The sequence below is a fragment of the Sebastes fasciatus genome, chromosome 6, assembly GCF_043250625.1.
Source record: "Sebastes fasciatus isolate fSebFas1 chromosome 6, fSebFas1.pri, whole genome shotgun sequence".
NCBI classification, from domain to species: domain Eukaryota; kingdom Metazoa; phylum Chordata; class Actinopteri; order Perciformes; family Sebastidae; genus Sebastes; species Sebastes fasciatus.
In genome coordinates, this window is record NC_133800.1 from 32,771,311 (window position 1) to 32,785,202 (window position 13,892).

General features: G+C 38.0%; 1 protein-coding gene across 6 annotated transcripts; it reads right to left on the minus strand.

The window, feature by feature from the left end:
- Positions 1-752: 752 nt before the first annotated feature.
- On the minus strand, positions 753-9,276 carry LOC141769858 (izumo sperm-egg fusion protein 1-like). 6 transcript variants are annotated; one of them, XM_074639330.1, is made up of 10 exons: positions 9,152-9,276; positions 6,706-6,981; positions 5,026-5,100; positions 4,826-4,909; positions 4,688-4,708; positions 4,478-4,567; positions 4,095-4,216; positions 3,780-3,930; positions 1,283-1,448; positions 753-910 (listed from the first exon to the last, which is right to left on the minus strand). In XM_074639330.1, exons 2-10 carry the CDS (start codon positions 6,905-6,907, stop codon positions 772-774), a joined length of 1,050 nt encoding a protein of 349 aa, XP_074495431.1. In that variant the 5' UTR covers positions 6,908-6,981; positions 9,152-9,276; the 3' UTR covers positions 753-771. The 6 variants fall into 6 exon arrangements, with proteins under 6 accessions (XP_074495431.1, XP_074495432.1, XP_074495430.1 ...); XM_074639331.1 differs by lacking the exon at positions 9,152-9,276 and adding an exon at positions 8,579-8,916 and having other exon boundaries at positions 4,832-4,909; XM_074639329.1 differs by lacking the exon at positions 9,152-9,276 and adding an exon at positions 8,465-8,912.
- Positions 9,277-13,892: the final 4,616 nt, after the last annotated feature.

Consider the following 13,892-nt stretch of genomic DNA (forward strand, 5'->3'; position numbering starts at 1 on the left):
CCTCAATAGACCTGAAAAGCCCTTCCAGAAGTCCCTTGGATGATGAATTTTGGTGAACTTTTAATAGGAAAAAATATTCAATAACTTCACTTTTATAAAGTGTAATGCCATCAAAATGTCTTAATTAGTTTAATAAGTATATCAGGAAGAGACCATTGATGTGTGAAGGGACTTTGGTGGTACTTCACTTCATAAAACTGAAGTTATTGAATATTTTTCCCATTAAAAATTCAAAAGAACATCGACGTGTTCTTGCGAGCTGATGTTTAATGTTACGGAAAGTTGAGGGGTTTCTGGGGGATTTTTAGTGGGTGTGTTTAAGAGCGTGTGTGTGTTGTACGCTCTGGTTTTATTATACCACAGTCTCTCCGTTTTACGAGCGAGATGTCAGCGTTTGATTCACCATGATTCACACTGACAATCCTAGCTCATTGTTTAAGACAAACAATATATTGAATAAATATCTCTAATTTTAGTTACTTTTTATCTTTGGTCTTGAAATATTTTGTCTATAATTTTATTTATCCTATTTGAATGGCATGTTTCTTTTGTGTTTTAACGTATTATGATTGTTTTACCCTGTATGTGAAGCAGCTTGAGATTTCGCTGTATTTTAAAGTGTGCTACATAAATTAAATTCATTATTATTATTATTTTATACTTATCAAAAACATTTACACACCCTTTATGCTTCATGTAGCTAACATGTTTTCTCACTTCTGTGTAATTTCTAGACTTGACTCTGCACTTTGCGCTGGGAAATTTATTTAGTCACAGAGAGAAATGTCCAACCTGATGTGAGTCAAAGTGAAGTGTGAATATACTGTATACAGTGTCTTCTTGGGTGTTTTTTCCCTCCATCCTCCTTCTCCTCTTCTCCTCCGCGGCTCTCCTCTGGCTCATCATCATTCTATAAACACAAACAGTAATTTTAAGTCCCAACTAATACAAACGAATAACAGGTAAACCCTGTCCATCTACATAACACCTGTTGATTTTTGTGCTAAACTAACTGACATCACTTCCTGGAAAAAGTGACGATACTTTCAGACAAAACAGCTGAATGACGTAATCGGCTCAACTGTAAACAATAAACCTATTATATGGCATATACCCTAGCCTCATAAATCATGATTCACTCCTCAAACTATACGACTACCTGACCACTTCCTTCATCTTGCATCATTTACTTTGTCATGCTCTCGGACTGTTCCGTGTCACCCCGTTCACATCCACCCCTTCCTGCTAACCTCCAGTCCTCCACCACTACGCAGTCTCTCACCTCAGGACGACGGCGAGGCCTACGCACGCTGCCAGGCTCAGAGCTGTAACCATGACGATGACTGGCACCAGCAGGTCCTTCACAGGTTGAAAAGATTGGCTTTCTACGAGAGGCAGGGAGGGCAGAGTGATGGCGGGTTGGTGAGTTGTGTTAGGCTTCGGGACGACTGTGAAGGAGGAGGAAGAACAACAGAGAGAGATGAGCTAATGGAGTTGTAGAACAAGATTTGTGTAGAGGAAAAGACTACGCCTTTCAAGAGGGGTTTTCACATCATTTTGCCAGTCACCAACCTCCAAATAGACGGAGACTAGACGGAAGATTTATTTTGTTAATTTAGCAGCTAGGTACTGATAGTGAGAATGAAAACACTTTTTATGAATCCTCTGGTTGGGGTTATTTTGTCATTTTATCTGCAGTATATAGCATAAGCTTCGAATACCTTCGAATATGTGCTTCGAAGCTCAAAAAATGGTATTCGAGACAGCTCTTATTTCAATACAGGCAAACCCGGTGTGCTTTGTATTCAAATCCATACAGCAATAAGGAACATATATGGAAGAAAACACTACATGAAATACAAGGAAGCCCACACAGCGAAAAAAAAGAACAGAGAAAAACCACCCACCCACTTAAAGAAATTGACACACCCTGAATCCACCCCACAGACCCAAACCACAACAGACACATACGCAGTAACTAATTACAAGTCTTTACTTCACCTTTTGAACATGTAGTGAATTAATTTCTTTGAAATCAACTGCAGTGTTTCTAATTTAGCTAATTTAGCTTTAATGGATAACTTCAGTATTTTTCAACCTGGACCCTATTTTCCCATGTTTTTGTTTCTAAGTGTCTATAGGGGACAACACTTTTTGAATTTGGAATTATTGAAGGAGAGCACTGTAACCAGGAGCCACCAAACGAGCTGTAATTAGTCATTTGGGGCAACCTGGTACTGTCAGTTTACGTCCACTAAAAGTGCTCGTTTTTGCCACTGACAGGCTGAGATTGTTATTATAAGTGTCTGACAACATTACGGAAAGGACCCTATGGAGAAATAAAACCTTTTTCTTACCTTTTGCTTGATCTTGTCTGTTAGTTATTGTGGGTCTCGCTCGCTCCACATTGTCAAAATCAGCTAAATATTCAACCATGACATTGAAAATCCTTTAGATAACACTAAGCTACGCTTTCTGTACTCCAACTAGGGCTGTCAAAGTTATTGGTTTTAATGCCATTCATTTCTTTAACGCATTTGATCTTTCGGAGTTTGTACCTAAGGTTGTACCTAAACCTAAGGAATCCATTGGTACCAACCATGTCATACTAGCTCGTCACAAAGGAGGTAAAATAACGCTCCGAACTTGCGCTAAATTTTGGTGAGGAAAAACTATCAAAAGGATGAAAAAGGGTTCTCTGGGTACCCACGAGTCTCCCCTTTACAGACATGCCCAATTTATGATAATCACATGCAGTTTGGGGCAAGTCATAGTCAAGTCAGCACACTGACACACTGACAGCTGTTTTGTTGGGCTGCAGTTTGCCATGTTATGATTTGAGCATATTTGTTATGCTAAATACAGTACCTGTGAGGGTTTCTGGACAATATCTGTCATTTTTAATTGATTTCCAATAATAAATATATACATACATTTGTATAAAGCAAGCATATTTGTCCACTCCCATGTTGATAAGAGTATTAAATAGTTGACAAATCTCCCTTTAAGGTACATCTTGAACAGATAAAAAATGTTGATTAACTATGGACAATCTTATTGTATTCACAACTAAGGACAATCTTGCGATTAATCACGATTAAATACTTTAATTGATTGACAGCCCTAACTCCAACATAATAAACTCTGACACCGGTGTCCCGTGGCAATCCTCTCTCACACACGTTTCCACTGTTGTTTTCCAGCAAGCAGTCACATGACACGATGACAAACGGAAAGCAAAAGGTAAAAAAAAGGTTTCATTACTCTGTAGGGTTCTTTCCATTATGTTGTCAGACACTTATAATAACAATCTCAGCCTGTCAGTTGCAAAAACAAGCACTTTTAGTGGACGTAAACTGACAGTACCAGGTTGCCCCAAATGATTACAATAAAGCTGGTTTAGCGGCTGGCGGCTGCAGCGCTCTCCCTCAATAACAGACCAATTAAAAAAATTGTTGTCCTCCTTAATCACTTGGACACAAAAACATGGGAAAATAGAGGATGAAAAATACCGAAGTTATCCTTTAACATCCTCATGGCCCAGACGACTAAAATTTAAAGAGCATTTGTACTGGAACACCCAGACTGAGACATCTGATTTGAGTGTTTTATTTACTGCCAATTATTTGGAGTTGACAAATGTTTATTGGAGTGTTTGTTCTCTTATGTGGCAACTGTTAAAACGTGCTAAATTAACTCAGATGTGATGTCGACTTTTGCCGCTTGAATTATCTGCCAGTTTTTCTGTGATGTCCTGTCTAATAAGAGCTGTACTCTACCAGCGAGTTGGTAGTTGGCTCTGTAGAAGACGGTTCCGCTTCGGCTCTGCAGAGAGCAGTAATATGTTCCCGTATCCCTCGCTTGCACCTGATTTAAGATCACAGATGAGTCGTCTGTCACTACCAGGACTGTGAAGTCGTTCTCGTTCAGCTGCACACAAACACACATTAGGAAGTGATAGTTGTAAATTAGTGGGTGTGAGACAGTAAATTTGCCTATTCTTGATGATACGGTGCAGCTAAATAAGGAACAGAATGTAGAGGGAATCAGGAAGCATACAAAGTGTTTTTTACATAGCTGCTAAAGGGTCTTACATATCCTGGCAAGTAGGGGGACCAGGAGTAGTGGTACTCTGTTTTTTCCAACAGAAGACGATGCCATGGTTGGAAACAGTTCAACACAACCTGATCTCCCTCAAAAGCAAGCATGGAGGACGCTGGAGAAAGGTTGAGATAGGATAGGAAAAATGAGAGGAGAGATGCTTCATTCATTTGCGTCAGGATTACTTGAATAATCTCTTTCATTAGCTGTGCACATGGACAGACAGCGGAGCCTCGCTTAGGGACACATTTACACACTCGTGACAGCATGTGTCCATGTACTCAGATGGAACGGTGCACTCCCAGTACATTGGTACGACCAGCCCCCACCCACTCACCAACAACATGAACACACAAACAAATAAAGAAATACATACAATCGCAGTACGGTTGGGTAACGGGAGAGGGACAGACGTGAGTCTTGTACTGGCAAGAGATGCAATCCAGTACTCTTCGTCTCAAAAGCCCTGAAAACCATACCACACATACACACACACACACACACGCCTTGTAAACATGAACTTAATATATAGTGCATACGTGCACAATGTGCTCATAGAGGGAAGGGTCAGACAGAACAAACTTACCACACCGGTTGGGGCACAATTCTGAGGGAGAGACAAGCAAATGATCTGTAACTAATGCATCTTGTACACGACGAAGACTTGCACAAAGTGCCCTGCCTCATACTGTGCAGAGCGCTCGCTGTTATTCATGCCAATTACCCTGACTGATGAATCTGTCCAAGTGCTTTGTTAAGATCTGCCTGCCCAAAGTCATGATCTGAATGGTTTCCGTTGGTACACTTCCTTTAAAAAAAAAAAAAAAAAGAGCAGGCTTCGTCTTAAAATCTGGATGTTCTGATTAAAGTGTCAACTCTAAATATATTCAGTGATGATACAACGGAACACATTTTGTTTCTCACCAACCAATGGCTGAGACAAGAAGCGGTCAAATTCACTCTGGTACTCCGTTTTGACTCTGTAGAAAGTGGTGGCATCTAAGCAATGGGAAACAGACAGTTATATGTTACTGATTTTACTATTTTACAGTTTAGACACATCTTACCTTTATTCTGAATAAATAAGGGCCAAAGCGGTGAAAGCTTCAATTGCCAAATCATAAAAAACTAAGGCTGTCCTGAATATAATTTTTTGGGCTTGGAATCTTCTGTCTAGGGATGTGACAGTGAGGAAAAAACACTGGTGTTAGCGATTACACCGGACATTTAACAGGAAAAGATGACGGTCAATATGTGTAGCGCGCTTACTTTGATTTTTACCCTCGAATGGCGGAGTGTCTGGCCTCTCCGGTCCAGCTTTCGCCGCAGGTTTCCACCCAGCGCTGCTCCGCCCCGCACAGCGGCTGTGACCGTTCCGTCCTCCTCACAGTGATTATCTCATTAACGTTATTGTTCCCTTATAGCATTGGGTTAAAATCTGAAATATTGCCAAATAGGCGCGTTTGTTTTTCGCTTCGACACCAAATCCTCCGCCATCTCTCGGTCTGTCAACTCTCTCTCGTCCCGTGTGTGAAATCTGACTCCTGCTACTCTGAGCTGAGACTCCGTATGGAGCAGACACTTTCACTTTCAGATTGTAGCGTCTGTCGACCGACTATGTATTGATAACATGACGCTGATACGCCAAAATGAACTAAATGGGTTTTATTTCTATAAAAAAAGCAAAACAACGTTGGGGGCGGTGTGTACGTAATGTAATCAGTGTATGACTGACCACTGTGGTGCCGCACTACTGTACACACGCGCACCTCTACACATAACAAACAGTGATATCAGTCTGAGAATAAGTAATGATAATGAATGTTGTGTGATTATTCCTTAACTCATGGGCTATTTTAGGATTTATTCATTATTATTACATACGAAGCATTCAACTACTAACAGGGATGCAAAGATACCGATACTGGATCAAATATCGGGCTAACACTGATTCAAATAGCTGGATCGGATATCGGTGACAATGGGGCCAATCTATTCAGTTCAATTTTATGTTTATATGCTATATACATTATATACTGTAATTTTAATTCATATAACTTTTTAACAATTTGTTGCTGCATTAAAAAGGTTTACTTTTAATTCCTGTTCATTTTGATGATTTTTTACCAAGTTGCTGGTGAGCGATTTATTATTTTAATAATAAAGAACAATTAGAGAAATTTATATCTATGTATTTATTGGTCACATTTTGTTTTAAAAGTTAAGAAAGCAATGTTTATGTCAAGCCTGATGTCGCCTTACACATAAAAGAATGATCCCAGTTCGCTTCCACACAGTGAGGCATACAGATTATTAATTAAACACTGGTATCAGATCGGTACTCGGTATCGGCTGATACCCAAAGCCCAGGTAACGCTATCGTATTGGGACTGAAAAAGTCGGATGGGTGCATCAATTTGGAGGTTGAATACCATGGCAACGGTCGAAGCATTCGGGTCAGCCCTATAAAATAACCCTAGCCGCCTGACAATATTTGGGAAAAATTTAATGAAACTAAGAGAAGAGATATGGGGTATAAGTTGCTTTACGTGAATTATCAGCTCATGTCATGTTGTTCGGTGCAAAACCAGGTCTTAATCTCACCAATGATTCCCATTCGCTCCCTGCTGGTCTCCCTGAAGGTGTTGTAGGCATGTCTACGTATATTTTCCAATTGCATCTGGATGACAATAGTGGAAGCCTGCAGGATATAGACATCGTCCCGGAGCCTGATACTGCGGTCACACTGCAGACAGGCCTTGGCTGCAGGGACGCAGCAGAGCAGGGACACCAGCATCAGCAGCATCTGGCCTCTGCACCCCCCCGAGCCGATCAGGATGAGTCACTTTGGCTCCTGTGACTTTTCACTCAGTGCCGTTTCTGAAACAGAGTTGGCAAATATTATTGCTGCTACAAACATCACTATTACTGGTAGTGCAACCCTTATCACCACTCCTACAGCTGTTCTTCCAGCAACTGGCACTTTTTCTGTTACTACAGCTACTGTACCACAAATACTAGTGTTACTCCCGCCACTCCTGTTTTTCCTATCAGACCATAATTTGCATTGCCAAACAACCTATTAAAAAAATGCATTTTATTCTTCAGATTAATCCATTAATTAAGAAAAACAATCTGACTCAAGATGGTGCTGCGGATGGCTACCTCCCTGTGTTGGTGCACATTGTTTTATATTATACATATCTTTTTAATAGTATTTTCTTAATTTTCCTTTTCTATTCTAGAATTATGCCTCTTGATTTTTGCAGTACTATGTTTACTATGCACCACAACACCAAGGCAAATTCCTGGTATGTGAAAACCTACTTGCTTGGCAGTAAACCTGTTTGTGATTTCTGAAAATAGTGACAAATGCCCATCACAATTTAACAAAAAGCCCAAAGTGACACCTTCTAAATACTGGTTCTGCCCGATTAACAGTGGAAAACCCAAAGATATTCAGTTTACTGTCACATAAGACAACTGAGAGACTGAAAGCAGTGAATGTTTGGCACTTTTGCTAAAAAAACATACAAAAATAATCAATTAATTGATTAATTAAAATTGTTATTTTTAAAATATTTTTAATAAAACATAGTTGCGAATTATAGTTCTGCTCTAACCATCTAAGAGCAATATTACGAGAATAAAGTCATAAATTTATAAGAAAAAAGTCGTAATATTACGAGAATAAAGTCATAACTTTACGAGAAAAAAAGTTGTAATATTACTAGAATAAAGTCATAACTTTACGAGAAAAAAAGTTGTAATATTACTAGAATAAAGTCATAACTTTACGAGAAAAAAAGTTGTAATATTACTAGAATAAAGTCATAACTTAACGAGAAAAAAAGTTGTAATATTACTAGAATAAAGTCATAACTTTACGAGAAAAAAAGTTGTAATATTACTAGAATAAAGTCATAACTTAACGAGAAAAAAAGTTGTAATATTACCAGAATAAAAGACAAAAACAGGTCTGTTGTGAGTCTCAGAGGGTTAACTGCTTTATACTCTGTTGCTATGGCTACTACCAGTGCTGCTAGCATTCTGTTGCTAGTACTTGTTGTAGCTAACGTTACTGCTACTATTGCTATAGCTAGTTAGCTAGCTAGGTTAACGTTAGCTTAATTCAGCCGTTGGTGCTGTTGGTAACGTTACCACAGCTGCCTCCACCACCACTAATGTAACCAATGATAACAACAGTAATAAAGCTAACTAGGCCTACAGCTAGAAGGCCTGGTTACTCCACCTGTTTCTACTGTTGCTACTACTGTTAGCTCTTCTAGCTAACAGAAATTAAATGGTACAGCAATAACACAAATATGATCAAAACAAGGACACAAAAGAGCTGAGTACTTGCTTCTTTCACTGTGTCATTCAGCTCTCCTGTTTATAGCTAGTTGCTGTCACCCAGTGGTCACTTAGAAAAGCATGTTAGAGTCACAAAAACATTGTTTGCTGTGGATTAACTCACCACTGTGGTTTGTTCAGGACAGCTCTTGTGCAATCTCTTCAACTCTTGTTCCTGTTGATGTGGCTCACAGTCCAGCCAAGTCAGAATCTGCTATTAATTAGCCAACTAATTGCTTATTATGCTGCATACAACCACAGCAAAATTGTGTGTTCACCCTCCAAAGTCGTCAAAGACAAATAGTTAATAATAAAAAAAATGCAGCTATGTTAAATCACATATATTCAAAGTTATTTTGTAGGTTAATAAAATCCTTTGAAAGTCATCAAGTGTTTGTGATATTTGAATTGTTTCCATGGACACATAACACACAGATGATGATTTAAAAATAATTATTAATAATAGTTCATCTATCTTATCTATGCCCTGTGAGTTTGACAATTTCAGTTTGTTGACGGGATAAACTCTTGTAAACTGTTTCTGTAAGTAATTTTAAAGACTATCTCACTTTCACACTACATTTCCCAGAAGCCCCTTCTTCTTCTTCTTCTTCTTCTTCTTCTTTGGTGTTTATTGAAGGTTGGCAAACCATCTTAGGCTGTTTTCGAAACCGCATACTATACTAGTAGTACGTACTGATTTGGCCAAAATGTAGTATGTAGTATGCAGTATGCGAACAAAAGCAAAATCTCCAGTATGCCAGAAATACCCGGATGACGTACTGATTTGGAAAAATTCTCCAGTATGCATCGGACCAGTCTATCTCGCCTACTGTATCCCACAATGCATAAGCGCCGGAACAGCACAGGCTACGGGTATAAAAACAGCAGCCAAAAGCTGCTCGTTTTTTACGTTTTCTGTAGCCATTTCAACACTAAATTCACTTCTGAAAGTTTTTGAGGCGAGAAATCAACTGTGTAGATTATTAATATCGGCAGTTTTACGAAGTTAGATGGCGAATCGAACATTTGTTCCACCGTTGTCGGAGTTTAGAAGCTCCACAGAATACCGTGACAGCCAGCGAGCGCCTGCCCGGGTCGCTGCCAGCAAGCCGGGTAGTCACGCTCAGAGACCGCTATGAGCTGCTGGAGCTCTCTAGAGACCGGTCTGTAGACGAGAGGCTTTGATTTCCTTGTTGACGGATAGTTTGTTTAAATATCACAACACAGATGTCCATTATAAATTAACAGGAACCTGTGTTTATTTGCCTTTTTTCGAGTTAAAAAGCTCCACAATCACCCGCGGGCGTAGCTCGCTGGAGAGCCGGCCAGTGACGCTCACAGAGCGGCTGCAGAGCAGCAGAGTGGCGAGGGAAGATGAGAGGAGAGGAAGAGGAGAGAGAAGAGGAGAGGAGAGAGAAGAGGAGAGGGAAAGAGCAGCTTCTGACGGGGCAGAGAGGTTCCTGATGAGACAACATGACACTTTTTTAACATTTCTCTAATATCTGGAGGGAGATCAGTCCTTTTGCTGTAACTGAAAAAGCAGTTTGAGTAAAGTAAACGTTGTGGATGAATGTTTTATATTTCCCGTCTCCCCTCGTTGATGATCCTGTTTGTCGGACTTCTTTATGAGCTGTCAGAATAAATAGTTTAAACCTGCAGTATCTTATAAAGTAAACAAGCACAACATAAACAACAAAATCAAAGTTGTATTTTTTGATAATATTGTAATAGTGGTACAAGTTAGTTTTTTTGTCCTGTGCTTTAAGAGCTGGTTTGAAGGCTTAAGCCTCGTCTAGCATACTGCTAAATACATCACTTTAACTGTCACATACGGCATACTACTGTGGAACGCAGTTTACAGTATGTACTGTATACTGCATACTGCGCTCCTCAGTAGTATGCAGTATGCGGTTTCGAAAACAGCCTTAATTTTCATTTCCTCGCTCCTCGATCCTCGCTTGAACCGGAAGTTGTTCTGGTGCGCCATTTTGAAGACCGTTCCAAAGCCCTTATTTGTGCATCGAGGATCGAGGATCGAGGATCGAGGAGGCTTGCCGGAGGAGCTATGAGCGAGGATACACCAGTGTATCCTGCACGGAAGTCTTTTACCGACCGACACGCCCCCTTACTGGATAACAGTTACTGATTGGACGCTGCTGCTGATAGACACGCCCCCTTATTGGATATCAGTTACTGATTGGACGCTGCTCCCGATCAGACTGATCTGATAACTTTACCTCTCAACATCACTGGAGTTTCATACCGGAGTGAAAACAGATCACATATTAAACGTTTTATATTTTAGTTGTCTTCTGAGTCACCATCTAGTTATAATCTGTGTTAACTGAAGCTCTGAGCAGCAGCAGAAGGACCTGCAGTAGCTCTGCTTCTCACACCGTCAGTGAAGCAGCCTGATAGTCAGAGGGGTTTATATAACCTGATGAACTGACTTAAAATAACTTTCATTTTTTAGAATGATTTGTCTTTTCATAATCTGTTATTTCCCCCGTTAACTTTTATTAATGAAACTATTAAAGTCAGAGCGAAAAGGAGAGTCTGTCTGTCAGCAACAAACACCTTTTACATCATTTATCCTCATTCAGTCACATGAGGCTGATGATTCCTGAACGTCGGTTTGATATGAGTTACATCATTTACATTTTCCCTTTAGCCTAATAAATAATGTACAGTGTTCAAAAAACACTATAGTCATATTCTGAGTTATTAAATAATGAGCTCACAATCAGAATATCAATAACTACAGACGCTAATAATGAATCAATAATATAAAGTTATTGATCCAGTAGAGATGGTTCCTGGGCCTCTAAGCAGTCCACAGTAGAGATACAGACTGCAGCTTGCACTTGTCTTTATTAGTATTAGTACAGTTCAGACACAAACAGCTGTTAAAGTTGACTGACAGCTGATCCAGATGTGATCAGCTGCTGCTGTCATCAGAAACGGACGTCGCTTCACGTGACGCTTCAGAGGAAACGACCGTCCCATCCATCCATCTGCAACCGCTTATCCCGTTAGGGGTCGCGGGGGGGCTGGAGCCGATCCCAGCCGACATTGGGCGAAGGCAGGGTACACCCTGGACAGGTCGCCAGTCCATCGCAGGGCTGACACATAGAGACAGACAACCATTCACGCTCACATTCACACCTACGGGCAATTTAGAGTCCACAATTAACCTAACCATGTCGCTTAAATCGTATTTCCTCGTTTCCTCTCTCCTCGCATGGTTTCCTTGCGTCTCTCCATGCTTCCCTGGTGAGAGGGACTAAGACGCAAGGATGAGACGCAAGTGAGGGAAACAGGGATGCAATTAAGAGCTTTGGCATGCACCCCTAGAGTGTGGAACGGGAGATTGTGCAGAAACAAAATAAAAAAATAAATAAAATAAAATAAAATATAATAAAATAAAAAAAAATTAAATTAAATAAAAATTAAAAATTAAATAAAATTAAAAAAAATTAAAAAAAATAAAAAAAATAAAAAAAATAAAATAAAAATTAAATTAAATTAAATTGAAAAAAAAATTAAATAAATAATAATAATAATATTAATAATAATAATGAGGAAAACTATATTCGTTTAACTAAATCAGTTTCTCTTAAAAACTGAATAATTTCACAGTATATATTATATGCTGTATTCCTCAATAGACCTGAAAAGTCCTCCCAGAAGCCCCTTGGATGATGAATTTTGGTGAATTGTTAATGGGAAAAATATTCAATAACTTCACTTTTATAAAGTGTAGTGCCATCAAAATGTCTTAATTAGTTTAATAAGTATAATCAGGAAGAGACCATTGATGTGTGAAGGGATTTTGGTGGTACTTCACTTCATAATACTGAAGTTATTGAATATTTTTCCCATTAAAAATTCAAAAGAATTATGCAATATAATATTTTTCCAAACAAAATTTTGTAGTACAACTATGAGAATATAATTTATGTGTGAAGACATTTTGATGGTACTTCACTGCATAATACTGAAGTTATTGAATATTTTTCCCGTTAAAAAATCACCAAAATTATGCAAAAGCATACTTTTCCAAACTAAGTGTTGTAGTACAACTATGAGGAGATCATTGATGTGTGAAGTAACTGTGGTGGTACTACACTGTATAATACTGAAGTTATTGAATATTTTTCCCATTAAAAATTCAAAAGAATTATGTAATATAATATTTTTTTCTAAACTAAATGTTGTAATACAACTATGAGGAGATAATTGACGTGTGAAGTAACTTTGGTGGTACTACACTGTATAATACTGAGGTTATTGAGCAACCTTTACTATCAAAAGAGCCATTTTAGGCAACAAAAAAAAAAATACAAATCTGTCTGGAGCCACAAAACATTTTATCATTGTGATGAAGGTAACACAGTTTATAGTCTAAGTATATAGTATATAAGTCTAATGCAGTGAGGGCCAAAGAGACAATGTACTACTGAGTATTAGGGTCACATTGAGGGAAAAAAACATCAGAGATTTACTGAATAAAGTCGTTATATTACGAGAAAAAAAGTTGTAATATTATGAGAATAAAGTCATAACTTTACGAGAATAAAGTTGTAATATTACGAGAAAAAAGTCATAACTTTACGAGAATAAAGTTGTAATATTACAAGAATAAAGTCATAACTTTACAAGAAATTTTTTTGTAATATTACAAGAATAAAGTCATAACTTTACGAGAAAAAAGTCGTAATATTACGAGAATCAAGTCATAACTTTACGAGAATAAAGTCATAATATTACGAGAATAAAGTCATAACTTTACAAGAAAAAAGTCGTAATATTACGAGAATAAAGTCAAAGCTTTACAAGAAAAAAAGTCGTAATATTACGAGAATAAAGTCATAACTTTACAAGAAAAAAAGTCGTAATATTACGAGAATAAAGTCAAAGCTTTACAAGAAAAAAAGTCGTAATATTACGAGAATAAAGTCAAAGCTTTACAAGAAAAAAAGTCGTAATATTACGAGAATAAAGTCATAACTTTACGAGAAAAAAGTTGTATTATTATGAGAGAAAAAGTCGTAATATTACGAGAATAAAGTCATAACTTTACGAGAAAAAAGTTGTAATATTATGAGAATAATTTCAGAAGTTTAAGAGAAAAAAAGAAAATAACACGTAAAATTACTACTTTATAATACTACGACTTTAATTCTCGTAATATTATGACTTTATTCTCGTAACATTATGACTTTATTCTCGTAATATTATGACATTATTCTCGTGATACTACGACTTTTTTTCTCGTAAAACTTTGACTTTGTTCTCATAATATTATGACTTTATTCTCATAATATTATGACTTTATTCTCGTGATATTACGACTTTTTTTCTCGTAAAGTTATGACTCTTTTCTCGTAATATAACGACTTTATTCTATAAATCTCAGATTTTTTTTCCCTCAA

Excerpts from the sequence above, each read along its gene's own strand:
- LOC141769858 (XM_074639330.1), bottom strand. The coding sequence starts at position 6,907 with ATGCTGCTGATGCTGGTGTCCCTGCTCTGCTGCGTCCCTGCAGCCAAG. Across the intron at positions 4,709-4,825 it reads GGACAGATTCATCAGTCAGG|AATTGTGCCCCAACCGGTGT; the intron begins GTAATTGGCATG and ends TCTCTCCCTCAG. Across the intron at positions 911-1,282 it reads GGCCTCGCCGTCGTCCTGAG|AATGATGATGAGCCAGAGGA; the intron begins GTGAGAGACTGC and ends TTGTGTTTATAG.